We start from the raw sequence: 25,359 nt of genomic DNA on the forward strand, positions 1-25,359 counted from the left end.
GTATTCCACCGATTGAATACTGCTACCGGGGGAGCCAGCGATGGAACAAGGGGACCAGGAGAGGAGCAGGAAGGCGCTATAGGACCCTTATAGGACTCTTCAAGGTAAGGATCTGTTTTTTTTTTGCACTTCCCATTAGCTTTAACTCACAAGGCTTTTGAAAGACTTTGTGAACAAAATCATGTATTAAGACCAATACTTAGGCTTTATGATCTAATAATGCCTAGGCAAGAACTAACGTACAGTATACCATATGTATTTGTGCAACATCTGTGTATACTCATCCACATATCTCCATGCTACCACCCCAGACACACAAGGCAGCATGGAGGGGCTCAGTGAAGGCGGCAGTGTAGGTGTAGAGATGTCTGACTGGGTCACTCAGCTCATAAAAGGAGATCTTCCCAGCCTCATAATTCAGACACACCCTGACTTTATCACTGCAAACATTGTAAGGTAGGTTGACCATCACATTGTCATGCCTGACTGTATAATGCTTATCAAACCTTCTCCGTAAACACCAGGACTTTTTATCGTAGCCTAGACCTGAGTTTTTCCCTCTCCTATCTATGCTGGGATAGCACATACCTATTCTCCAATCATCTGACTTGTCAATCGTTACTTCCCAATTGTGCCTCCCAGAGGAAAAGGTCCTGGTGCTTAGGACCTGAGGACAATCAAATTGCCATTTTGATTGTAAGCGATTAGGGCTCGATTTATATGCAGTTTTTCTATCATTTGACAGGCATAAAGAACTGCCAGCAGTGTGTTGATCTAATACAATATCTGCACAATCCTGTACATATATCCCTCTATTAATACCAGCTAGCAAATCGGATATCTCATTTAAATATTTGGTGATTGGAACAATATTCAGATTACCAGTCCCATGCACCTGTTCCTCAGTGTCATCACCACCCTCTTCTGAAATGCCAAAGTCACCGATGTCTGGTTCCTGTAAGAGAGCTATTGGATCAGTCATGTTATACAGTTCCTCAAGATGATGCCTCCTCCTGGCCAGTTCCCCCTTCTTTGCCTCTTGTGCATGGATCTTCTCAGTAATTGGGTGTAGGACCTGATCTTTCTGCCTAGAGACTTCCCTTGGAACTCGTTCTTCCAGATTTTCAACCTCTTGTTTGATTTTTTCCAACAGCTCATTGACTTTTTGTGTTTTACCAGTAGCTTCTTCTTGTACAACTTTACTGCATTCCTGCAGACCCTGGAGTCTGTCTTTGACCATCGTTCCCTTTCTGTTCAGTTCCTGCAGACCATTTTGTAGTTTCTTCTTCTTCTTCTCAAATGCTACAGCCAGCATCTCCACCTGATGTCCCCTGTGTTCTGCTGCCTTGGTGCAAGAGAGACAGATGCAGGCATTGTCCACGCTGCAATGATACTGTAGGGGCTCCTTATGAACAAAACATTTCTGGCTATCCGAAGACGTGGTGGGTTCAAAATGCAGGCAGGATCTTTCAGCAGGTACAGCAGAGTCCATGGTGCGAGTGGTGACACCCTCTGTCTTCTGATCTGAATTTGCAGATTGGTAATTCAGCACCACCTTGCGCAGAAACAAGTTCCTCTGCAGAGCAGGACGGGTCTTAAACGTTTCTCTGCACTGAGGACAAGAATAGCTTTTAGAAGCCATCTGTGTATCAAACACTTCATCAATACACTTAGAGCAGAAGTTGTGACCACAGCTTAGCATGACTGGATCCATAAAATCGCCCAAACAGACAGGGCATTCCAGCTCAAGCTTCAGATCAGCAGACGCCATAGCTGGCTGCAGTAAGTGAAAGTGGATTCCCTTCGACTCAGTTGCTGGGTGTGTTTCTGCACATGCTCATATACTGTATATTTGTAGAAAGCTGCTCGTCAGAGTTTCACAAACACACCACAGCCTGCAGTGCTGAGTAAACATTTCTATGTATAAAGGTACAGCACCATGGATAGAACAGATCATAGCAATACTGTGAGGTTATGTTGTTGACTGTACATGGTTGTTTCGTTGCCTTGTACGAAGACCCAAAAACTGCTCTTTTTTTTTTGAGCAATCGCTTAAAGTGTACCTGAGACCAAGGAAGGAAAAGATTTTTACTTACCTGGGGCTTCTTCCAGCCCCCTGTAGTCCATCTGCTCCCTTGTCCTCTTCCCGGTCCCCTCTGTTGTGCAGCTGACAGCCCCGTAAAGTCAATGACTCACCCGAGTCATGGACTACTACACATGCTCAGTCCCAGCCATGTGCAACTCTCAAATCGCGCTCCTGTGGCCAGAATTGTTCTGCGCATGAGCAGTTTGTGAAGACTACCTATGCTTGTGCAGAATGCTCCCTCCCACAGGGTCAGGTGGTGCACACGGGCAGAACTGCGCAGGAGTCTGTGATGCAACTGGAATGCAGACTTCACAAAAACACAACAGAGGAGACCAGGAGGATGCCGACGGAGCTGTCGGACTACAGGGGGCTTGAGGAAGCTCCAGGTAAGTAAAAATCCTTTCCTACCTTGCATCCCAGGTTCATTTTAAAGGACAACTGAAGTGAGAGGGATTTGAAGGCTGCCATAGACCCTGAGCAAGCATAGGCAGATCAGCTGTTTCTGACAGTATTGTCAGATCTGACAAGATTAGCTGCATGCATATTTCTGGCGTTATTCAGGGGGAGTAGTTCAGACTGAAAAAGAGAACAAAGATAGAGATCACCAAGGAAAGGATCAGGATCCATGAATAAAAGCAGCATGTATTTTCATTTTCAGTTTACAAAAACAAGAGGGTTTTTTTTCAACCAAATTTTTATTTTGTTTCAGTTATTAAATAATAAAAAAAAAAAATCAGTGCCTGAACTGGGACTTTAGCTCCACTGATGCTGCACTCTTGGGAATGGACTTTGCACACAGGGGGCCTATATGCAATTAACCTTTACTCTTAAATTTTCTCCTAGGAGATAATTTTTCATCTTCACACGGGCATCTGCCCCGCGTTTACCGCCGGCGTTCGGGACTCGGCATTAAACGCTCTTATTCAAGTGAATGGGAGCATTTGTACCAGGCTTTTACCAGCGTTTACGCGTACGCGGCATTCAGATCCCGATTTTCTCTGGCATTCAAGGTGACCCTGGGGGCTACATGTAGCGTCCAGGGACGATTAACTGCCATGGCTAATGTCCTCCTGTGGGGATGAAAGCGCTGACCGCAACACTGCCGAAAGCTGGGCAGACACATGTGAGAGCCAGCCCTAAAGTAACTTTTCAGCACTTTGCAATTGAAAAAGTACCAAAAAGTAGGTGAAAATGTAGTGCCAAAATTATTATTTTTAAAATCTTGCCAATCCAGCCAAGTATAAAAAGGCTTCCTGCGCTGCTCAGCATAGCTGCATTAGGCAGCAAAGCGATTTATGACGGCTGTGGATGCCCTGCCACGAGTTGTCTAAAACAAGAAAACTTGTGCTGGACTGCTAAAAGGTTAAAGAGGGCTTCTCGAGCCTGACTGTGCCAAGATGCGTAAACGCTTTGACAAGAATCTGAATGCTCAGATACAGCCAGTCCGCGGCCTGATGTTCTTAGAGGTACGCAAATCCATTCAACTTTAGAATATAAATCAGAAGGTCCACCAAAGTATAGTAACAACATAAATAATAACAACAACAACAACAACACAAACAACCCTTCATCTCAGCTGAAAAATATCTCTCTGACATATTTTAAGGGGTCGTCCTCCTCGTCAGACACACCCCCAGCCTGTGCAGTGTCTTTTGCCATTTCTTTAGAAAGGGGTGGAGTCAGCTGTGAGGCGTGAGATGCTTCTGGTAGGGGTGTCTTTGGCTTTTCCTCTGTGCCTCTGCACTCCTCTTTTTCATTATATTCTGTATCAGCCTCAGCTTCCTCCCTGATCTCTTCATCCTTCTTACCCTAAAACAGAAACAGAATTATAACAGTCTGCAAATCTACAACTCTACTGCTCTGCTCCTCTAGTGATGGCTTCTATTATACGCGTCATCAGTAGAAGCCATTGCTAGGGGGAGTGGCGAGAGAGGAGACACGTCTGCAATTCCCGAGAGCCGCTGGAGTGGGTAAGACTGCCACATACAGGCGGCTCACTACTAGGTACATCATGCCTACACAGATAATTACACCAGGGGGAGCGGACCACACAGGAAGCCAGGGACAGAAGGGGACACACTGGGGAAACCTGAGGACACATGGGGGACACCTAGTGACACATAGGAGACGGGCGGGTGGCTCCATACTGCGCAGGCGCAGTACAGAGCAGCCTGTCTTTGGGAACACTGTGGCTCCTGAAGCCTACCGCCAGTGGTGGAATGAGGAGACCAGGGCCCAAATGCAATTTGTTTTTTCTCCTGAGTTTTCTCCTAGGTGATATTTTTAAACTTGCAAATAAAATGACCTTTGAACCCCCAGCAAGCAAGAAAATATTTAAGAGTTTTGATAGTACTCTTTTACCTCATTTTTGGTACCTTTTCAATAGCGGAGTGCTGGAAAGTTAATTTAATAGAATCGAATAAATGAAAAATTACCTCCTAGGACCCAGAGCCTTCCCTCTCCTTAAAGGAGAACTGTAGTGGGAGGTATAGAGAGGCTGCCATGTTGATTTACTTTTAAGCAATACCAGTTGCCTGGCAGCCCTGCTCAGCTATCTGCCTGCAGAATCACACCAGAAACAAGTATGCAGCTAATCTTGTCAGATCTGACAAAAATGGCAGAAACACCTGATCTGCTGCATGCTTGTTCAGGGTCTAGGGCAAAAAGTATTAGAGGCAGAGGATCAGCAGGACAGCCAGGCAACTGGTATTGCTTAAAAAGAAAATCAATATGGCAGCCTCTATATACCCCTCACTACAGTTCTCCTTTAAGTATCTTTTTTTTTTTTTTTTTAAATCGCTTCAGACTCCCTTGGTTATCTAGTTACTCTGTGATGGAATAGTATAATTAGGGTGAGCACAACTTCAAACTAGCATGGTCCGTGGAGCATGGTGGGGGTGACCGGCCTATATAGTGGACCCCAACAACAATAAACACTGATGTAAGGTGTCTGTACAGACTTCCTAGACCAATGCACCTTAAAAAACGTTTGCTGTCACTTTATGAGAATAGCCGATCTCCTGCCCAATAGGTTTCGGCCTTCCCCTGATGACAACAGAAGGCCGAAACCTGGTTGGGACCCTCAATGTGCGTTAAATGTTTTATTATCTTTAATAAAGTGTTACCTCCGTTTTATGAAATAGCTGAGCCTGACTGTGATTTATATATTGGTAGTGGCTCCACTTCTCACCTGTTTGAACACTTGGTGACTGCAGGCTACGGCTTTCTGGGGATTCAAGGACATAGCGCCGAGGATTATTGTTGTGCTTATCGGTTACCATCTATGTGGATTGGAAACCTCTGACAGCTTTATTGATCTTCCGTTTTAGCACTAATATCATTTTAATTCTACAACTAAAAAATAGAACACTAGTAGCAAAGATATGAGTCTCATTATTTTCCAGTACAGGAAGAGTTAAAAAACTTCAGTTCTTATCTATGCAATAGAGTTTCTCTGAGCTGTTTGACCCAACTTGGGCCCAATACAGTCCTGTTTTCTGAATCACTTAAACAGGCAAACAGTGAGAGACAGCTTGAGATGAGGTTTAACTGCAGGAAAGTTCAAAGGGTCATTAGCTCTGCTCTGTTTTAGGGCTCATTCACACTATAACTGCTTTGAAAGGCATTCAAAATGCATGAATAAACTCATGAATTGGTCAGTGAGTTTTTGTGCATTTGCACGCATTTCTATGAGTTTTACTGCATTGTCAACCCACTGTGAATTGACGTAGCGGGACAAGAAACCAGCTGATTCAGCTGCGCTTATCTGTATAATCCATGTGCTGAAACCCACATAGCATGCATTTCTATGCATTTCCATGGGTTTTAATCACTCCTGTGGAGTTGAAATGCCCTGCACAGCAACTCACTGCTGTAGTGTGAATGTCAAAGTGAAAGTATGGACTTTCATATTACCATGTTTAACGCACACTATGTGCAGTGCGTCAAAACTCACTGCAACTCACATTGGCTATCATTCATAATAGTGTGTTCGGTAAAGAAAATCCGGGCGGGAAACCACCGCATTCTGTATTTTAGACTTCTGTGTGCTCATTCATAAAATTGTTTACAGTTGCGATAGCAGTGCGGTGATTTCCCGAACTAGGCTGGCTCTAAGCTTGCAGTAACATGAGAAGCTGCCTGAGTTGATACATTTTCTCCGTGCTCCGCTCTACTGCAGCTGGCTGGGAGGTCTGTCTCCATTAACTTAGCATGCTTATCTCCACATCCAAGGGAGCGGTATTCCCCGTCCTCACACCGCTTGCTCTAATCTTTATGAATGGACATTTTGTGACATTTGTTGAGATAATCACCGCACAAGGTGGTAATTTATCGCTCTGCTCGGGAATGTCAGCTTTTCATGTGGAAACAGTTTTTATGAATGGACACTTTGCTAAGTGCTCGGTAAAGTCAGCTGTTTTTAGTATTACCGCATGCGGGAATGCTTTACGAATAATAGCCATAGTGTGAATGATCCCTTCTAGCTTAAAATAAAAAGTATGGTTTTAAAACTGTAACAGTATGATGCGATGTTATAAATAAAAAAAATAAAAAAAAGCTATATAACTGAAAGTTAAAATATGAGACTCTTTTCTTTACTACTAATGTTCTATTACCTGTACTACACACACAATACATTATATCATAAGGAGAGGGGGGGGGGTTCGCTTCAGGTTTGCTTTAAAGAAAACGTGTAACGAGAAAAAGTTCCCCTGGGGGGTAATCACCTCGGGTGGGGGAAGCCTCCGGATCCTATCGCGGCTTCCCCCGTCCTCCTGTGTCCCACGGCGGCGGTGGCGAAAAAGCTCCCCGAATGGCGGGGATGTAAATATTTACTTTCCCGGCTCCAGTGCAGGCGCAGTATCGGCTCTCCGCTCGGAGATAGGCAGAAATAGCCAATCGCTGTCGGCCCGCTCTACTGCGCAGGCGCAAGTCTCCTGCGCCATAGAGGGGACCCGATAGAGAACGGCAATTTCCGCGTGGAGAGCTGCAACAGCGCCCCCGCTGGAGCCAGGGAAGGTAAATATATCAAGCCTTGTCAGGCTTGTTGAGCCAGGATTGCGGGACGCTTCGGGGGAGCCAGCGCTGGACTGCCTGCAGCTATAGGGATGGGGGAAGCCTCATTGGGACCCTGAGGCTTCCCCCTCCCGAGGTGAGTACCCCCAGGGGAACTTTTTTTAGTTACAGAGTCTCTTTAAAGGGAACCAGAGACGAAGCACCCTTGTGTATTTTACCATGTATATCAGTAAGAACATTAGAGAAAACACTTACCATGCTGTCTGTTTCATCCTCACTGCTAAAAGTGTCTGTTAGCAGCAGTCACAAGAATCCCAGACTGAGCAATTAAATCTGGCTTTGCTGGGAATGATTATTGCTGAGTCATTATAGCAAAGCCACAAGGGGGCAGGCTTGGGCTTGAAATAACACCACAGAAGACAGACTTAGCTATAATATTTCCATAGCAAAGCTAGACGGAGCAGCCTGACTTCTCAGTCGGGGATTCTTATCAGAGGTGATGACAGTCAGATTACACAGAGAACAATGAAACAAAGGGCAGATTAGGTGTTTACTGTCATGTTCCCACTGATTTATAAGGTAAAATACAAGAGGGTGCTTCATCTCTGGTTCTCTTTAAGGAAAACACAGCAGATGAGGTGAGCTCAATTGAAGGTAACGGTAGTTCGGGCTTTACGCTTGATCCTCTCTTGCTCAGTTTTAGTGATAGACGGTATTTGCGGCGCGGCAGAGTCTTATCTCGGAGTTACAGAACATTTACCTTGTTTACTATCTCCAGCGCGTAATCCACCAGCTCCTTCTCATTCATACAGTACAGGATGCATTTCTTGGCAGACCTGGACAAAAGGCACAACAATTAAATATTTATTTAGTCTTAATTTAAAGAAAAACTAAAGCAAAATAAATCTGGAGTCTGCCATGGCTATCCCCTTTTGTGTGCCACTACCCCCTCCGAAAGTTCTCCAAATCACGCATGCGTTGCCCTGGCGAGCACGCTCGGCAACAAGCGGTGGCTTTAAATCCATGAAGTAGATTCTATGGCCAAGAACACAGCTGAGTACTTTTTTGGATGTAGAACCTACATCCTGGAATGTTAATTGAACGTTATCAACGATACCGGCAACTTTACTACTGGCAAGGTGCAACATTTTTCCTCTGTGAAGAGAGCAAGAATATCACCGTGACCTCATAGCCTAAGCTAAACATTACTGGGATGGTGGGATACATTCTAATATACAAGAATATATAGATATATGAAGCGTTTCTGACACTGAAACCAGGATAATTAACCCTTTAGCAGAAAATGTATTTAGAGGCTTGCAATTGCCCCAGGCTGTATTTTAGCACTTTTTTTTTTCCTTTGTATAATTTCCTTGCTTCTAAATAGCACTGTTGCAATGTGTATTAATGGCTTCTTGTCACTAGGCGGCAGTGAGAAAATAACAGAGGACCTCTGCTTTCAGCTACTATGTTTTCTGCTAGTAGAGGGAGATCAAAGCATTCCAAGACTTTACAGCACAAGTTCTGTCGAACGAAGTCAAAAGCTGTGCACTTATGTGAAATGAGATAACTCAATTGAAGCTGCTTATGGGGAGGGATGATCAATGAGATGCAAATACTTCTGGAAGTATGCAAATTTTTATAGCTTGAAAACGGACCAATCAATTTAAACCTGGGTTTAAATTGATTGATCCCTTTTCAAACTGCATACATTTGCGTAAAAATGTACATAAATCTGCATCACCTCAGAAGAATTTGCAACTTTGGGTTAAAGTTTATTCATGAAGAATGTATTATAATCTACTACATGTCATTACAACTCATATAAAGGTATAAAAAAACTGCATAGGGGTGATAAGCAGAAGAAATGGTTAATGAGATGAAAATAACTCTGGCTTGCATGTAAATTGCATGCAAACAGTATGCAGCTTGGAATTGAAAAAAAAAAGTCTAAATCATGATCCTCATCATCATCCTTCGTGGCATCTGATTGGCCCAATTCCAAGCTGCATATAAATTGTACGCAAGTCAAAATAATTATCAGTTGTCCATCTTCAACAGTAACTTTACTGCGCAGTACACTCCACACCATGTGCAAGTGATTGACAGCGACGCTCGTGCAGGCGCAGTAGTGGATGACCTGGCGAGGTTGGCCTCTGCACCGTCGGGGACTGGGAGCCGGCGGCAGAGAGTGGAGCTGTGGCGAGGGTTATTGCAGCTGCTAGGGGCGGGAGGAAACTCCGGCTAAGTTAATGTCATTTTGGGGCTGCCTGGATAGTTCCTTTAGGCAGGGAACACACTTGTCTTTCAGTTTTCTGCACGCATTTTTTCTGCATATTTTTTTTGCACACCAAAAGTGTTTCTATGCAAGAAAATGCGCACATTTTTTCCCAGCAACTAATGTAATTAATAGAGAAAGCTGACAAAACATGCAGAATTATCATGCAGAATGTAAGTTTTTTTTTCTGCACGCGAAAGATGCATTGAGTGTGTGTTCCCAGCCTTAAAGGGAAGGTCCAGGCTCCAAAAAACCCAAAATCCACTTACCTGGGGCTTCCTCCAGCCCCTGGCAGCCGTCCTGTTCCCTCGCTGCAGCTCCAGTGGCTCCCGTTGTCCTGCGCTGCAGAAGCCGACCTCGCCAGGTCGGGTTCTTCTGCGCTCCACCGCGCGGGTCACGTGGTCCAGTTAACGTCATCAGGATTGTACTGCGAAGGCGCAGCAGTACATAAATGATGACGTCGGCCGGACCACGTGACCTGTGCCGTGGAACGCACAAGAAGCCGACCCGGAACTTAACCTGGCGAGGTCCAGGAGCCACTGGAGCTACAGCGAGGGCACAGGACGGCTGCCAGGGGCTGGAGGAAGCCCAAGGTAAGTCAATTTTGTTTTTGTTGGAGATTGGATGTATCCTTTATGCATATGCAAAAGTAAATTCCACTTTTGTTCCTTTGTTTTTTTAACAACATAGATGGTTGCTGCACAAGTCATTTTGCATTTGAATCTTATGATTACTGCCCGACATGCAAGCAGTTCAGCTGCTCGTGACTGAACTCGTGCCCCATGTAATAGGGGGCCTGTAAAGACAACAGAAAGATCAATAGTCTCTCATCATTAGAATAGCGGAATAATTCTAAAAGGAAGGCGGCAGAGATTTACACGTTGGAGGACGGCGCTGCACAAAGGACAACCTGCCGCTCTGTATTTTCCCCACAGAGAAATCTACTGTCAGGTAGGTTAGCAGCTGATTCGTCACAAAACGAAAAAGTCATTCTATTCTACGGACGGCAGGTGCCTGAGGGTGCAGAGACCCAGCAGGAAACACCATCCACGCCAACTGAATAGGTTTAGTAAAGCTGCCAAAGGATGAGGGTGAGAGTGCTGGTGTGCACTAAGCTGCCATCTGTGGAATAGATCAGCTGTTCGTTTTGCTACAAACCAGCTGCTATCTTACCTGACAGTAAAACAACAACAACAAAACATTAGTACCGCGCATAAGCTTGTCTCAGATCAGTACATAGTGATGTGTACAGAGGAAAAAATGATGTGATCATAAATACCAGACTAAACAGGTGGCCTTTCAGTTTTGATTTTAACACCTCCAGGGTTGGAGCTGTCTTGATTTGGCATGGCAAGACGTTCAAAAGGGTAGGGGAAGCATGACAGAAGATTTTGGCTCCAAAGGTTTTGAGTTGGACTCTGGGGGTGTTTAAGTAACTATATTTTTTTCATCTGAGGTTGTAGGAGGTGTGATACAGTTGTAACAGAACCTTCAGTAGACTGATGCGTGGGAAATACAGAGCTGGGGCTGGTCGATGGCCTATTACATTTATTTATTTATATCAAAAAGGGCTTCTGCAACTATTAATGGTGCCATGTTGACTAGAAGCAGCCCCCTAATTAACATTAGGGTTTGCAGGCAGAACTACTGTGACTTTCCTAAGCATCCGGTTCAAAAAAATATCAACATACCAAGAAGAACCAAGATGACCACAAACACTCATCACTAGGGATGATCAATGAGATGCAAATTCTTCTGAAATTATGCCATTTTTTATGCAAATGTATGCAGTTTGAAAATGGATCAATCAATTTAAACCTAGGTTTAAATTGATTGGTGCATTTTCAAGCTACATATATTTGCATAATAATTTGCATACATTTGCATCAACTCAGAATAATTTGCATATGTGTGATTATCCCTACTCATCACTTAGTGAAGTCTTCCCACCCACAAAGTGTCTCAATGAAGAGATCTTATCTATGGTGGAGAAACCAGATCATATCTTACGCGGCTTTCTTCCTCTTCACGTCCTTCGTGCATTGCTTCTTTACATTTGCCTCGTCTTCTCTCATCCAATGGGGTAAGACCCTCTTCTTCGCCTTAGACTCCGCCTCTCCCATTTTGCTGAGTATAACGCCACAGACATAGTTATTCAGCCACAAATTAAATGATTACACATGTATATGGTACTGACACATTTTCTTCAGCACGTAGCTAACAGTCCCTCTTGCATGACATATTTGTGATAAGGCTGGATTTTTGTCATATGGTGTAATCTGAGGGGGATGCTGCTACACATATAGGGCTGCACATCAATGGGGCGCTTGTGCTTATGAAATGGGAGGGGGGGGGGGGGCTGCTGCATGTGGGGAGCTCAGATGGAACAGGAGACTGTGGCCACTACAGGGGCCATACGGAATGGTGGGTGCCCATTATAAGAGTACTTGGTCATGGAAAGGAAGTGCGCATAAGGGGGGGGGGGGGGGGGGAGTTGGAGGCTACTGTACACAGAACAGGATCCTGTACATTCAATCTCTGCTGCTTATCACGTTTCCTTCCACATCATCACATTTTCTGGTGGGCTTGCGCAGTGCGACCCTGTTTTCCTATGACATCATCGAGTTTTTCTGGTGTGTATGCACAGTGTGATCCTGTTCTGCCATATCTTCAATCTGTTTTTGCTGCTATTTGAGGTCATTGTCTCCTCAGCCACCCCTCCTACACACTCCACATTTTGGCCTCGATTCATAAACAGCAGTGCGATAAAAAAAATCTTGTCGGGAAAATACCGCACTCGGTATTTTCCCGGTCTGTGTGCTAATTCATAAAGATTTCCCCAGCTGCCCTTGGAGGTCGGTAAATTACCGCAGCCCATTCAGCGGTAGAGTAGAGCAGTGTCTCGATTCTCTCTTTGCCCTGCAGAAATGAATCACACAGACGGCTCTCTCTGGCTCTCTCCACTGATGACTCAGACAGATGAGTCACAGTCTTTCCCTGCCTGCTGAAATGATTCACACAGAGGGCTCTCTGGCTCTCTCCACAGATGAATCAAACAGACTTCGGCTCTCTGCACTTTGCATTCATCAGAGCTGTCAGAGCTGTCGGTAACTTGTTAAGACCTCACCAGAGGTGTCGGTAACTACCGCCAGGCTTACCGCTTGTTGCAGGCTTTATGAATTGACATTTGCTGACAATTTACTGACATGTGTTATCGGTAACTGCAGTCAAGTCGGTAATTTATCTCCCTGGTCGGTAATGTCAGCTTTTCATGCGGTAACAGCCTTTATGAATTGACATTTTGCTAAGTGGTCGGTAAAGTCTGCTGTTTTCAGCATTACCGCATGAGGTAATGCTTTATGAATCGAGGCCTTTGAGAGTATTAAGGGGACAGCCTGAGCTACATCTGTGCCAAATCACAGATCTGGTTCCCGAGGTATAGCATACAAAATCTTGTGAACTTTCGTAAGCTTGGGGGCTGGAAACTGTCACAGAGGTAGCTTGGGGTCCCCTCTTTCATCACAAAATGTGTGGTTTATAGAAGGCCTAGAATTTTAAGAATTGGAGGTGACTGTATTCAAGAGTACACTGAGCATAGGCATGATGATACGCTGTGCAGTGACATAGCCAGAAAAATGTGTAATTACAGTGGTGGGGAGAGGGTTGTTAGGACTAAGAAATGGGAAGTGGTGCTCTGCGTGGACTATAGTCCAGCACAGCATGTGCAATGGTGAGTGGGCATACAGAAGTAAGGCAAATAGAACATGCTCCTGTATATGGAATAAAAGGATGGGATACTGCATCGGGGGGGGGCTACACATATGGAAATAGAAGGATGGGACACTTCACAAGGAAGGGGGGGAGCTGCACATACAACCAGGAGCTGGATAATGTGCTCCCTTTAACATGGGAGACCAGGGTTAACATCCTAGCTAGGGTCAGTGAGGAGTTCAAGGCAAGACTCCCTAACACTGAAGGGATGGCCTCTTGAGCGCGTCCCAGTGGCTGCAGCTCTTGAGCGCTATACAAATGTTCGGATTTATTATATCTGCAAACCATGGCACCCCCCAGCAAAACTTTGATTGCCAATGTCCACACTCCTTCCCTTGCCTCCCCTCAGTGTCCCTCACAGCCTGGTAGTCTATCTTCAAAGGGTCATACAATTGCGGGCATCACAATCTCCACACCCTAAACAAATGTAGCCAAAAAAAAAAAATCTGATCTCGAGGATGGATGGACCCCTGTATTGGAGGGAGAGTATTTGGGCCGCTTTACTGCTCTGGGTGCTCCCTTATAGTCATGCCCCTGCAGACAACAATGCAGGGTGAAAGAAGCACCCTTATAGTCATGCCCCTGCAGACAACAATGCAGGGTGAAAGATGGGCTCCAGCTCAAACAGGGCTGTGCATGAATCAGGGTATAGGGGATGGAAAGGTGGTCTGCTGTACAATAAGGGCTGCATCTGTACATCACTCTTGAATAAAGGGACAAATCAAAAAGAAAGAGGGACAGCAGAAGGGATGGGTTCCCAAAGAGGGACTGTCCCTCTGAAAAAGGAACAGTTGGAAAGTACACAACAGGGTTCTGCATTTGGAATAGTAACTAGGTTACATCCAGGTTCTACTGCTAAGAGATGCTTTTACAAAATGTTTGCCTGCCAGGTGCCCTTCCAGCTAACAGAATGAAGCTTTTTTTTTAAATAGCCAAGTGAGTTGCAGGCACATCTGATCATAACAAGTTTGTAACCATTCATTCATCACTTCTTCACCCCAAGCCTGTCAGCGCACCCACGTGTCCCCGTTACCTGTGCTTTGTGACTTCCTCATTCCAGCGGAGGCTGCGTCCCAGAATGCACAGCGGCCACCCCCCTCCTCCCGTCTATGTCACCAGCAAAGGATTCTGGGAGGTAGTTTATACAAGAAGGCTGAGAAGATTGAAGCATTGCAGTTCTATTAGCAGCAGGTGGCGCTGTTCGCTATGGAGAAATAGCTGTAAAGTTTTACTGGTAAATTGAAAAAAAAAAACTTCCAGTCGTTTTGTTGCAAAGAGAATTATGGAAATGTGTGAAATAAATTCATGTAGCCCTTCTCCTGAGTTTTCTCCTAGGAAATCAATTTTCATCTTCTATTTAAAATAACTTTTCAGCACTTTGCAACTGAACAAAATAGGCGAAAATGCATTTTCAAAATGGAGTATTTTCTCACTTGCTGATGGCTAAATCCTGGCATTTTTTTTTTTTTGCGCTACAGTATATCACATAGGAGAGAACTCAGGAGAATGAATTGCATATGAACCAAAATGTCTTGCTCCATAACGTACAACTTGAAGACTAATGCTGCTGCCCCTCATGTAGGGCAAGTTAAAGAGAACCTAAACTGAGAGGGATATGGATGTTTCCTTTTAAAGGGCAACTGTAGCAAGAGATATGAAGGCTGCCATATTTATTCCCTTTTAAGCAATATCAGTTGCCTGGCTATCCTGCTAATACTCTGCCTCTATTACTTAAAGGGAAGGTTCATGGAGTGTGGAAAAAAAAATCCATATCCACTTACCTGGGGCTTCCTCCAGCCCGTGGCAGGCAGGAGGTGCCCTCACCGCCGCTCCAGCGGCTCCCGGTCGTCTCCGGTAGCCGACCCGACCTGGCCAGGCCCGGCTGCCAGGTCGGGCTCTTCTGCGCTCCAATCTGCAGCTCACGGGGACGCGCTGACGTCATCGGACGTCCTCCGGGCTGTACTGCGCATGCGCAGTACAGCCCGGAGGACGACCGATGCCGTCATCGATCGTCCTCAACAACAAGTAGGCAGCTAATCCAGTCTGACTTCAGTCAGAGCACCTGATCTGCATGCTTGTTCAGGGGCTGTGACTAAAAGTATTAAGAGGCAGAGGAGCAGCAGGACTGCTAGGCAACTGGTATTATTTTAAAATTACAAATCCATATCCTTCTCAGTTTAGGTTCCCTTTAAGACAGTTCCAGATTGCAGTTTTTGGTCGCAGCCAAACATTTTTCTGCTTCTGGACAGAAAAGTATTTGACATCATTTGATGTCCTTTTGCATTCAGAACCCTCGAGGGGATAGAATGGAACTGTGAACACCACCCACTTCAAAAGCAGCCCGACTACTCCACAAAAGCAACGCTTTACCTTGCCCTCACAGGCTAATGTAGAGAGAACAATTCAAGGTCGGTCGGCACACCAATTCAAGTTCACAGGCACATTTATTGAATGCACAGCATGACAATTGTTTCGGGGCCACGGAGGGTCCCCTTCATCAGCTAGGTGCAGACATAAGGATATGTCTGCACCTATCTGATGAAGGGGACCCTCCGTGGCCCCGAAACAATTGTCATGCTGTGCATTCAATAAATGTGCCTGGGAACTTGAATTGGTGTGCCGACCGACCTTGAATTGTTTGTACTGAACTGATGTTGCTTCCACATCAAGGTTGAGCACCTAACTATACACGGCAAGGTGTGCCTATCCTGAATCTGTTATCACTAATGTAGAGAGAAGGGCAGACATTCTGGAACTGCCTATCAGAGGCAAAGATAACAATTTAGTGTCTGGAGCAGTTGTCATGTAAATATTAGCTCTGCGAGGAAGGTAGTTTTCCGATATTAAGGTGGTGGGTGGCTGCTGTGGAGGAGAGGCAAGAAACAGTACCGGAAGAGATGGGATGTAAGATGCACCACTGGTGTGCTACTCTGCCTTACTGAAGGAGCAAAGCAGATCACTAATGACATCCTCAGCATCACAGGATACCTGTTCTCAGTGGCAAAACAAGGTGGGTGAGGGTTGCACCAGGTGTCCATGCGGAAGGGATGAGACACCCAGGCCAGGCTGAGGGAACCGTGGCGCCAGGAATCCGCAATACTGATTCCAAATTCCGAACGAAACAGAACCTTTAAAACTAGTTCACTCTGAGGCCACAAAATGCAACAAGAATTGCATCACGATCACCACTGAAACGCTGCATACACCATATTTGCGATTCATGCAAATTGCAAGCGCTGCAGTGAGAAGGATCCCAGAGGGATAAGTTTGTCACAGCAGCAAAGCGCTGCAACGCTCCCTAAAAGCACCCCAATGTGAATGCTACCTTACACATGTGGGGGGGGGGGTAAATTTATCCTTGTCGCCACCTCTGGCTTTTGCACTCCATGTTGCATTCCACTTTAATCCAATACTTCCTCCTTACGGCTTTGAAGGAGGAAGTATCCGAGTGGTGGAACGCAACACGGAGAGCAGCAGTCAGAAGCAGGGACAAGGGGTTCCCTGCAGGGCTGTGGAGTCGGTCCAAAAATCCACCGACTCAGACTCCTCTAATTTGCATATTACAATTTTGTTGATTAACAGTATGTAACGTGAAATTCGTCTCCTAACTGCCGACGCTTAGGAATTTTACAAGACAACTGAAGTGAGAAGGATATGTAGACTACTATATTTATTCCCTTTAGACTAAAACTAGTCCTTGGTAAGAGTACTTGTAAAAGGTACAAACCGGAACAAAGAACATCTATCAGGCCCTAGGCAATGTAACTGTGGGTACATCATGTAAGAGTGATGTGCAGGTACTCTGCAGGAGAATGAGGAGATTCTTCCTCTATTACACATTCTTCATGCACAATCTGAACAAGGTTTATGGGTGATAGACAACACCTCTGTGTTCAATGTGCACAACATTCTCAGTGGATTCCCTGCAGCTCTATGTAGAGTATAGTACTACTGTGTAACAAAGTAAACGTGAGACAGATGAAATTAAAGTTTTATACATACCTGGGGCTTCCTCCAGCCCCCCTTCAGGCTAATCAGTCCCTCGCTGTCCTCCTCCGCCACCTGGATCTTCTGCTATGAGTTCAGGTACTTGAGCCAGTCTGGTGTAGTGCGCATGCACACACTCCGCCGCCGGGAACGTACTACACCTGCACAGCAATATTGCGCAGGTGCAGAATGCTCCTGGCTGTGGAAGCGGCATGCGGCCGGACTGCCCTGACTGGCTGAATTACCAGGACTCATAGCAGAAGATCCGGGTGGTGGAGGTGGACAGCGAGGGACTGATTAGCCTGAAGGGGGCTGGAGGAAGCCCCAGGTATGTATAAAACTTTACTTTTCATCCGTCTCAGTTACCCTTTAATTTGTAGTCACCAAACCAAATTTTAACAACATATCAAATTATTTGATTTCATGAGCAAAGAGAGTGCATACATTTGCATAAATCAGCATCAATGCAGAATTATTTCCATCTCATTGACCATCTCTATTAGTGACATGGCTACACATCAGGCTTTATTCTTACAGCATAGATGTTATTTAGTATATATAAGAGATTCCTGTGTACACATCATATATACAGTCACAATCAGATATGTATATTTGACTTTAAAAATACGGGGACTGCTTGATTGAAGCAGCACAAGTAACTAATTTTGATTGGTATATTTCATTTTTGTGGGCTGAGCACAGCTATTACTGTATATACACATTATTTTTAATGACCATTATCTGAGAAATAGAACATTTTATCATATTTTTTATTTTAATTACAGTTACAAATTCATTAGGAGTCGGAGTCGGTGCATTTTTTCCCGACTCCGACTCCAGGCACCCAAAATTGCTCCGACTCCACAGCCCTGGTTCCCTGCTGTGGCATGCGTATGTAAGGGCTGTTTTATTCAGAATTTGGGATCAAATAGCTCATTCCTACGTTTCAGTTCCCCAACATTAAAAAAAATACACCCGATTCAAGACATGTCTACACATTGCTGAAATTCCAAATAAGCACACAGGTAAAATGTTCGGGGGGAGGGGGATGTTGAAGCTTCCATCAGGGTCAAGAGAGGCTTACCTACCCCTAGAGATGGATTAAAGCGGGATTGTCACCATAAAAATCAAATTTCAACAGCAACTGGTCTGAGTGTATTAAGTGATAAAGATGCTAATCCTGCATTCAAAACTTTTTTTCTGCTGTTATGGTTTGGAGTTATCACATACCTTAGGAGCACTGGCCCTTTAATTGCCATTGCAATCAGCTGGCAAAACAGTTGCATGGGGGGTCTTTTTATCTATAATATATTCCTCCTCTTCCCTTTATTTCCCCATCCTTCTAATGATATAAGACACTTCCTAGTATCGACTTTAGTGAGAGTGTCTGACGACTCTGGGAGGAGGGCTGGTAACGAATACACAATTAGCAAGAGGAGAAAAAAAGAGTGAGGGAGGAAATGCCAGGATTAGCTTCATTCAAAGGTAAACAAGATGGAAACTGTCTAGAATAGAATTCTCTACTTTTCCTTTATAAAATTCACAGGAATCATAACGTGGACAGTACAATACATCTGTTATGTAAGTAAAACTAGTATTTATCTACTTATATATATGTGTTATTTTATTTCTAGGTTAGCATGGGTGTCGCTTGTTCTTTAAGATGTAATGGGGCGCTAGGCAAGGTAGTAGATTCAGGTCCCCTTGTGGCTCTTTTGGTAAGCTGAAGTGAAAAGAGGTCAAAGAAAGTGGCAGGTGGCCCCCTTGACACAAACTAGGCCCCAAGCACCTGCCTAACCTGCCTGGTGGATGATCCTGCTCTGGCTACCACCCATACTTCAATAAATGGACACGGTATACAAAAATGTTTTTATAGTCCAGAAATAAGCCATGTTTAATGTTGGAAGATATTACAATCCAGTCAGTAAAGAAAAGAAACAAATAATACAATCCAGTCAATAATGAGAGAGGAACATGGAAAATAAAACAATAGATTATGCTGCGCTGGAAGCTTATAGAAATTATTATTATGGAAAGAGGCGGTTATAAAAAATGACCCTGATCATACAAAACACTTGTGAGTCTGGAGCAAACTAACATCTGGCTCCTTTTTCATGTGCGTAAGAAAAATGGAAGAATCCGATTGGCCGCTGTGTTGAAGACCACCACAAGCAGGAAACAAAGCAGTTTTCATCAACAGCATTCAATACATAACCAACGTAATGCAATATTTTTACATTGATTACACCAATTCATCCACAGAGAACCTGGCAGATTATTCCTGCTGGAAGTACTACAAGTCTAAGGATGTTTAGGTTTGTAATTACAAAGACCTGTGAAAAGTATCTATGTATAATCTTTTCATTCAAGCCCAAGTCCATGCAAAGTATGAGATTTACATCTTCTACTCTTACTATTGTCAAGTGTCCTCCTTGTAACCTATAAAGGTCAAAATAATAATTATATCAAGGTTTCCTTCGCTGTCTTAATGGTTACCTGATCCAAACCAACACCAGTAATTCCTAGCTGCTGAATTTAGTGCAGTGATGTCAGGTTTGATAATGTTACACTGCAAAGCATGATGGGACCTGACTATAAAGTGCAGTGGGTGGTTCGTACGAATCAGACCAAAGAACCGCCACTCAGAGATCAGTGCTCTGTCTGACAGTACGCAGCAGCCTAAAAGCCCCGCCCTATACTCAGCCTGGAGCAGATGCATGGCGTGCCTGCTAGATACACACACATCGTTTAAATGTTAAGCAGGGGAGCTGATCACGTGACCAGATTGATAACCAGTATAGGTATGAGGCGGCTTTATTACAACTGAAAATGTGCTGCAATAGATGAGTAAGCAAACCTGTTGTGGCCCACAATGTAAAAAGAAAGCCATCTCAGGGTGTTCTTACCTCTCCCCACTCATTTTGGCTGGCCTCCCCACCATGCATCAAGTATTCTCTCCCATTCTTCACCCCAGTCAGAACAGAAGGACACATGCACTGTCTATTTTATGGGCCCTTCTTTGTGCACGCTCCAGCACAGCTTTGCACAGTAGGCACTGCCAGGAGCTTCCTGGGTAAACAAAGTCAATTTTTTTTCCAAACCACACATGTTCAAAAGGCTGGTGGCCTGTCAGGCACAACCATTTGGGAGTGCGATCAAAGAGAACAGAGCATAAGCCCTTACTCCGAATGGACCAAGTCAGAGCTATGAACTGGGGGCACAGTGGGTGCACAAAAGGGGGGGGGGGTCCACAATGAGGGGCCAAGACGTTATAGTAAAGGTAAAATCAGAGAGATGAGTATCCTTGTACATTTTGGGTCACTTCCTGTATCCTTTATATACCAGTAGCGCAAACTATCTGCGCCTCCTGCAAGAGATGGCGTGCTCACCACGCTGTTGCCATGATTTTCAGCAAGTTTTGTAAGAGTACAAAAAAATCTATAACAGTCACAGACTGAATTCAACAGATTTGATGACAGTCCATTACAAAGGACTTGTATAGTGATGATGTATGTGGTATAGATGTTTGTGCTAAATCGGAGTAATCATTTATGTAGAAAATTATACTTTTTTTTTTTTTTTTTTTTTAAAGAGCATCACTTTTTTTGGTCCAACAGCAATCATGAGCTATATCATGCAAACAGAAATTTCACATACAATCATGATTTCACTGTTGCCATCGCTTAGCGGGTTATATCATAATGACACTGCGGTAGGTGCAGATTCATTTTCATTACACTGCACAGTTTCCATCTGTGGAAATGCCCCATCAAACTGAGCATCAGTCAGACTTTCAGTTTTAAAATAAAGCATAGATCTCCTGATTACTGCAAGCAGTTTTGAATTATAGTTACATTTGCGGGGCTCTGAAAATTGCAGGTGAATTACCCAAAGCTTTTCTTTAGCATTAACATACATGGGGTTAATGAATGTAGAAACGTCTTCCATACATAAAAGTAACATGTTGAGGGTGTTTTAGAACATAAATAAGATACTGTTTGAAGTAACAGTCTATAAATCCTTTGGAGGGTAATACTGAATGTGATAAATTAGTTTTGTTTAACTTGAAGGCAGCATTTATGTAAGAGATCGATCATCTTGAGGCCCAAACCAATCAGATTCTCCTTTTCCCGCCTTGAGTGCGGTATAAAAGGAGGACAACAGGATAACTGGTGGCTGTAGGCAGCAAGAACTGTTCTTCCTTTTTACAGTTATCAAGTCTATTAATACTGGTAAACATCCACTCATGGTGGCTAATCATGTCTATTCGGCACAGATTTCCAAGCGTATAGAATGTCGGCAGCAAAACTTGTGGCTGGATTAGGCATGGTTTTATTTAGGGCTAAGGAGAAGTGTTGTGTTTCAAGAAAAGACTTACGTTTGGAAGTCAAGGGTGAGTGGGAGCGAGTCAGCACAAGGCTTAACACTAGAGATCTGTGGGAAGGGTGGGGGGTGAGAAGTCATGACTGAGGTCTATAGTTAGGGGGATACCAGCTGAGGACTGGATTTAGTGAAGTCTTGGTTGAGGACTACAATTAAGAGAGGTTGTGGCTAATGACTTCAGCTGGTGGGAAGGGCAACCATAGCTGAGACCTACAGACATTCCAGGATGCTCCCAGCTGGCTGCTACAATTCCTATCTTTTGCTGAGAGCTACACCTGGGTCGTCATGGCTGAGAATTAGAGCTTAGAATGGTGAAATGGGAAGTCATGGCTGGATTAGAGCTGTGGGAAAGCGGATCATCACTGTTTTAGAGTTGTGGGGAAGGGGGTCATGGCTGAGAACTAGAGTTGGGGCAAGGGTGTCAAGCCTAAGGACTAGAGCTGTGGCTTGATTTCCACACCTGTGGAAAAGGTCTTGGGGAAGGACTAGCCCTAGGGGAAGGCTCAGGTGGGGAGGAGAGCTGGAGTAGGCATAGCTAAGGAGGTCTAGAGACCAGGAATGGAAGGACCAGGTCTGAGGACTACCAACAGGGTTATAGAGCTAGGGAGTTTAAGCTGAGGACTAGAGCATGGAGGCAGGAGAGGAAGCTTAGCTTCAGGCTATCACATAGCACAAAAGAATGGGTGGGTCACACAGATGAGAAATAGAGATGCAGAGGAATGATGGAGTCATGGCTGAGGACCTGTGATTATGAAAAAGGGGTGTCTTGGCTCAAGCCTGAGGAGTAGAACGGGGTAAGGGGATTTAATGTAGAGGTCTTCAGTCAGAGGGGCCACAGCTGAAGGACAGAGTGAGGATGCTAAAGTTCAGTGATGGTTGGACCCAATGTTTATGGAAAGTTTAGATGGCAATCCTAGTTACACCTGCACCAAAATTACCATGTGCTTATTACGTATCAATGCCAGCTGCATACTAGTATGTAATGAGTGGCTAAGGACTAAAGCTAAAAAAAAAGGGGTGAACAAAGCTGGCTTGGGGGTGGGGCACAGGTGTAGACAAGCACTGGGGGGGGGGGGGGGGTGTCGTGGCTGAGGTACAAAATTAGAGAGATGTGGTCAAAGGACAGCGGTAGGGAAAAAAGTTCAGGAGAAAGTTGGGATGGTTAACCTTTTTTTCATCAAGGTTACTATTACACCAAAATACCACATGCGCAGTAAGTATCCAAGCTGACTTCAAACCATCAACCATTATCTACTGTAGAATTTACAGTTTTTGAATATAAAATATGCTTGCAGTTCCTGTGCCAGAAACAACCGCACCAAACTCCAGAAGCCTACAGTCACCGCGTTGAAATATGCAACGGCTGCAACCTGAAGTGGTGCTCCACTCTTTTCAGCACGTTGTATTTCTATGAAAAATACGGCTGCAGCATATAAAAGGGAATCCGCAAGTCCGAGAAGTCTGCTCTTCAGCTGCTATTGAAGCTCAGATCTGCTAAGTGCTATAGATTAAAAAAAAGGAGAAAAGTCCAGTTTGTCCCGTTAGGATTTTTGGGCCAGCAAGGTGGTCAGTCTGATCTTTCCATCCATGGAGGCAGTAAGGCAGGTGCCACATTCCACCGCTGTACTCCAGTCCACGGTGACAACCGGAGCCCGATGTCCCCCCAGAGACAGGCAGTTCTCCAGCGTGCTGCCATCGCTGTTTAGCTGCAGGGAAGGGGAAATAATTGTCAAAATTAGTTTTCTGTTTGTATTAAACTCTCCAGTTAAATCGTGATTTTTTTAAATGTGCATTTGATAGCACTGTAATCAATTATGCATAAAAATGTATTACAAAAAAAACCACCACATTTTTGCACAATAACGTAAAATACTGTTGCAGCAATCCATAGGGCCTTCATACCCCCTCAGCATCGTTCCACTGCCTGCTCACTTCCTGTCACACCAAAACATTCCGCCTTATAGATGCATTAACCTCCCTGGTGTTCAATTTTGGCTGGATTTCTGTGCAAAAAGTGGTTGAATTGATTCTGATTCTCAAAATCTCTTTATTGAGAACACAGTGAGATAATAAATTGTCAAATGCAATATCAAATAGTACAAAGGTAATAATAAGTAAAAAACACAAAGTTATCAACAAAAATAAATACCATCAAAGAACCGTGCTAAAGTATACATATAGAAGAGCTGGTATACTGAAGAGTAGTTGGTAAAACTATCCACCAATCCCCAATAGACCCCTTTCCATAAGAAGGGCTTCCATCAGTGGTATCAGAAAGGGAAAGAACTAAAAACACAAACACAGTCCCGTGTCACTGGCTAGGGCATACATGTCAAACTCTGGCCCGTGGGCCAAATCTGGCCCTCAGGTGGTTTCCCCACTTTGCATTATGTTTGGCCCACTCTAGACCACCAGAGATATTGGAGAGTAACCCCTACATCACCAGGGAAGCCATATGGAGGAGGAAAGCACTAGATATCAGGGAACTGTATAGGAGAGGGAAGGGGGCCACTAGACAACAGGGAACTACATATGGGAAGGAGGGGGCTACTAAACACCAGGAAACTGTATAGGGGAGGGAGGACCACTAAACATTAGACATTGTACAGATGAGGGAGACTGGACCACTAAACATCAGGAAACTGCACAGAGGATGGAGGGGGGCTATTAGACACCAGGGAACTTTGTAAAGGAGGGAGGTGGCCACTAGATGTTGAGGTTGGCCCGCGACTTGGTCCCAGAGCTCAATTTCGACCTACTTTGTATTTGAGTTCCACACCACTGGGCTAGGGGGAACACAACAGACTAATTGAGTCAGGCCAATAGACTCGAGGAGGACAACCTTTATGGTCCATCCAGGTTTTCAGGAAGACATCAGTCTTGTCAGCCAATCTGGCATTGATTTTTTTCAGAGAACATGGTGGAATCGATTTTGCTCATAACATTAGTGACTGAGAGAACCCTGGACCGCCAGCTAGCCGCTACATGCATCTTGGCAGCATTCAAAATATGTTGCATCAATCTGTGCTCAGGAGAGTCGGAGAGTCAGACGTGGTTTGACCCAATAAAATTGACCAGGGTCCCTAGGTTCAATTAATTTTCATTACATTTTCGCCTGTAACTTGCCAAAATGTGTCAAGCAAGGGTCTAGCATACATTTTAAAAGGGAGCCTGAAGTGAAAACAAAAACAAACAAAAAAACAGATACTTACCTAAGGAGAGTGAAGGCTCTGGGTCCTATAGAGCCATTCCGTTTTCCTCACATTCCCCACGTTCCAGTGATGGAACCCCCATTAGCAGTCTCTGACCAATCAGTCGGAGACTGCTAATCTGTCGGAGACTGCTCACCTGACAGGTGAGAACCGGGAAGGGGGGGGGGAGGGGGGGCGGAAGGGGGACACGACACGGCAAGCACAGATTTTCAGTGTGCAGTGTGTGGACGCAAGTGACCACATAGATCCCATCTCTGATCAGATATTGGATGATTGGAGAGGGACCCATCTGCTGGCCATATCGACTAGTGTATGGCCACCTTCAGGGAGTTAGCTGAAGGTCAGAGTAAAGTGATGGATTAAGATCAGACACAAGTTAGGGTTCTTGGGGGGGGGGGGGGGAAGAGGGGGGGGTTAAGTAAGCTGTAGGCACAGGAGTAGAGGAAACTACAGTTAAGTAGTGAACAGTGACTATGAGTCATCATCAGGAGGGGACAAGATCATCATACTGATAACAGAGTTCCTTGTTTTATGCAGTTGATTGGTCCTGGGATTCCAGTGCTATCGATACACCTACACAACCCTTACCCAAAAATAAAAAACATGGCTGAACTAACTTGGGCTTA

At 44.6% G+C, this 25,359-nt stretch overlaps 2 protein-coding genes and 1 long non-coding RNA gene across 5 annotated transcripts in view; 1 reads left to right on the plus strand and 2 right to left on the minus strand.

Moving 5' to 3' along the window:
- The window catches only part of LOC137564287 (uncharacterized), a 78,513-nt gene that overhangs the window by 46,149 nt on the left and 7,005 nt on the right, over positions 1-25,359 (plus strand). The window lies entirely within an intron of this gene.
- On the minus strand, positions 2,763-14,275 carry CYREN (cell cycle regulator of NHEJ). Its single transcript, XM_068273041.1, has 4 exons — positions 14,185-14,275; positions 11,391-11,507; positions 7,863-7,938; positions 2,763-3,895 (listed from the first exon to the last, which is right to left on the minus strand). Exons 2-4 carry the CDS (start codon positions 11,501-11,503, stop codon positions 3,659-3,661), a joined length of 426 nt encoding a protein of 141 aa, XP_068129142.1. The 5' UTR covers positions 11,504-11,507; positions 14,185-14,275; the 3' UTR covers positions 2,763-3,658.
- Positions 19,022-25,359, minus strand: part of WDR91 (WD repeat domain 91) — a 60,528-nt gene continuing 54,190 nt past the window's right edge. For all 3 annotated transcript variants that reach the window (XM_068277960.1, XM_068277957.1, XM_068277959.1), the window contains exon 16: positions 19,022-23,227. In XM_068277960.1, coding sequence (XP_068134061.1) covers positions 23,063-23,227 — 165 coding nt within the window. In that variant the 3' untranslated portion in view covers positions 19,022-23,062. The remainder of the gene's footprint in view (positions 23,228-25,359) is intronic.

This window comes from Hyperolius riggenbachi, chromosome 3 (genome assembly GCF_040937935.1).
Source record: "Hyperolius riggenbachi isolate aHypRig1 chromosome 3, aHypRig1.pri, whole genome shotgun sequence".
In the NCBI taxonomy this organism is placed as follows: domain Eukaryota; kingdom Metazoa; phylum Chordata; class Amphibia; order Anura; family Hyperoliidae; genus Hyperolius; species Hyperolius riggenbachi.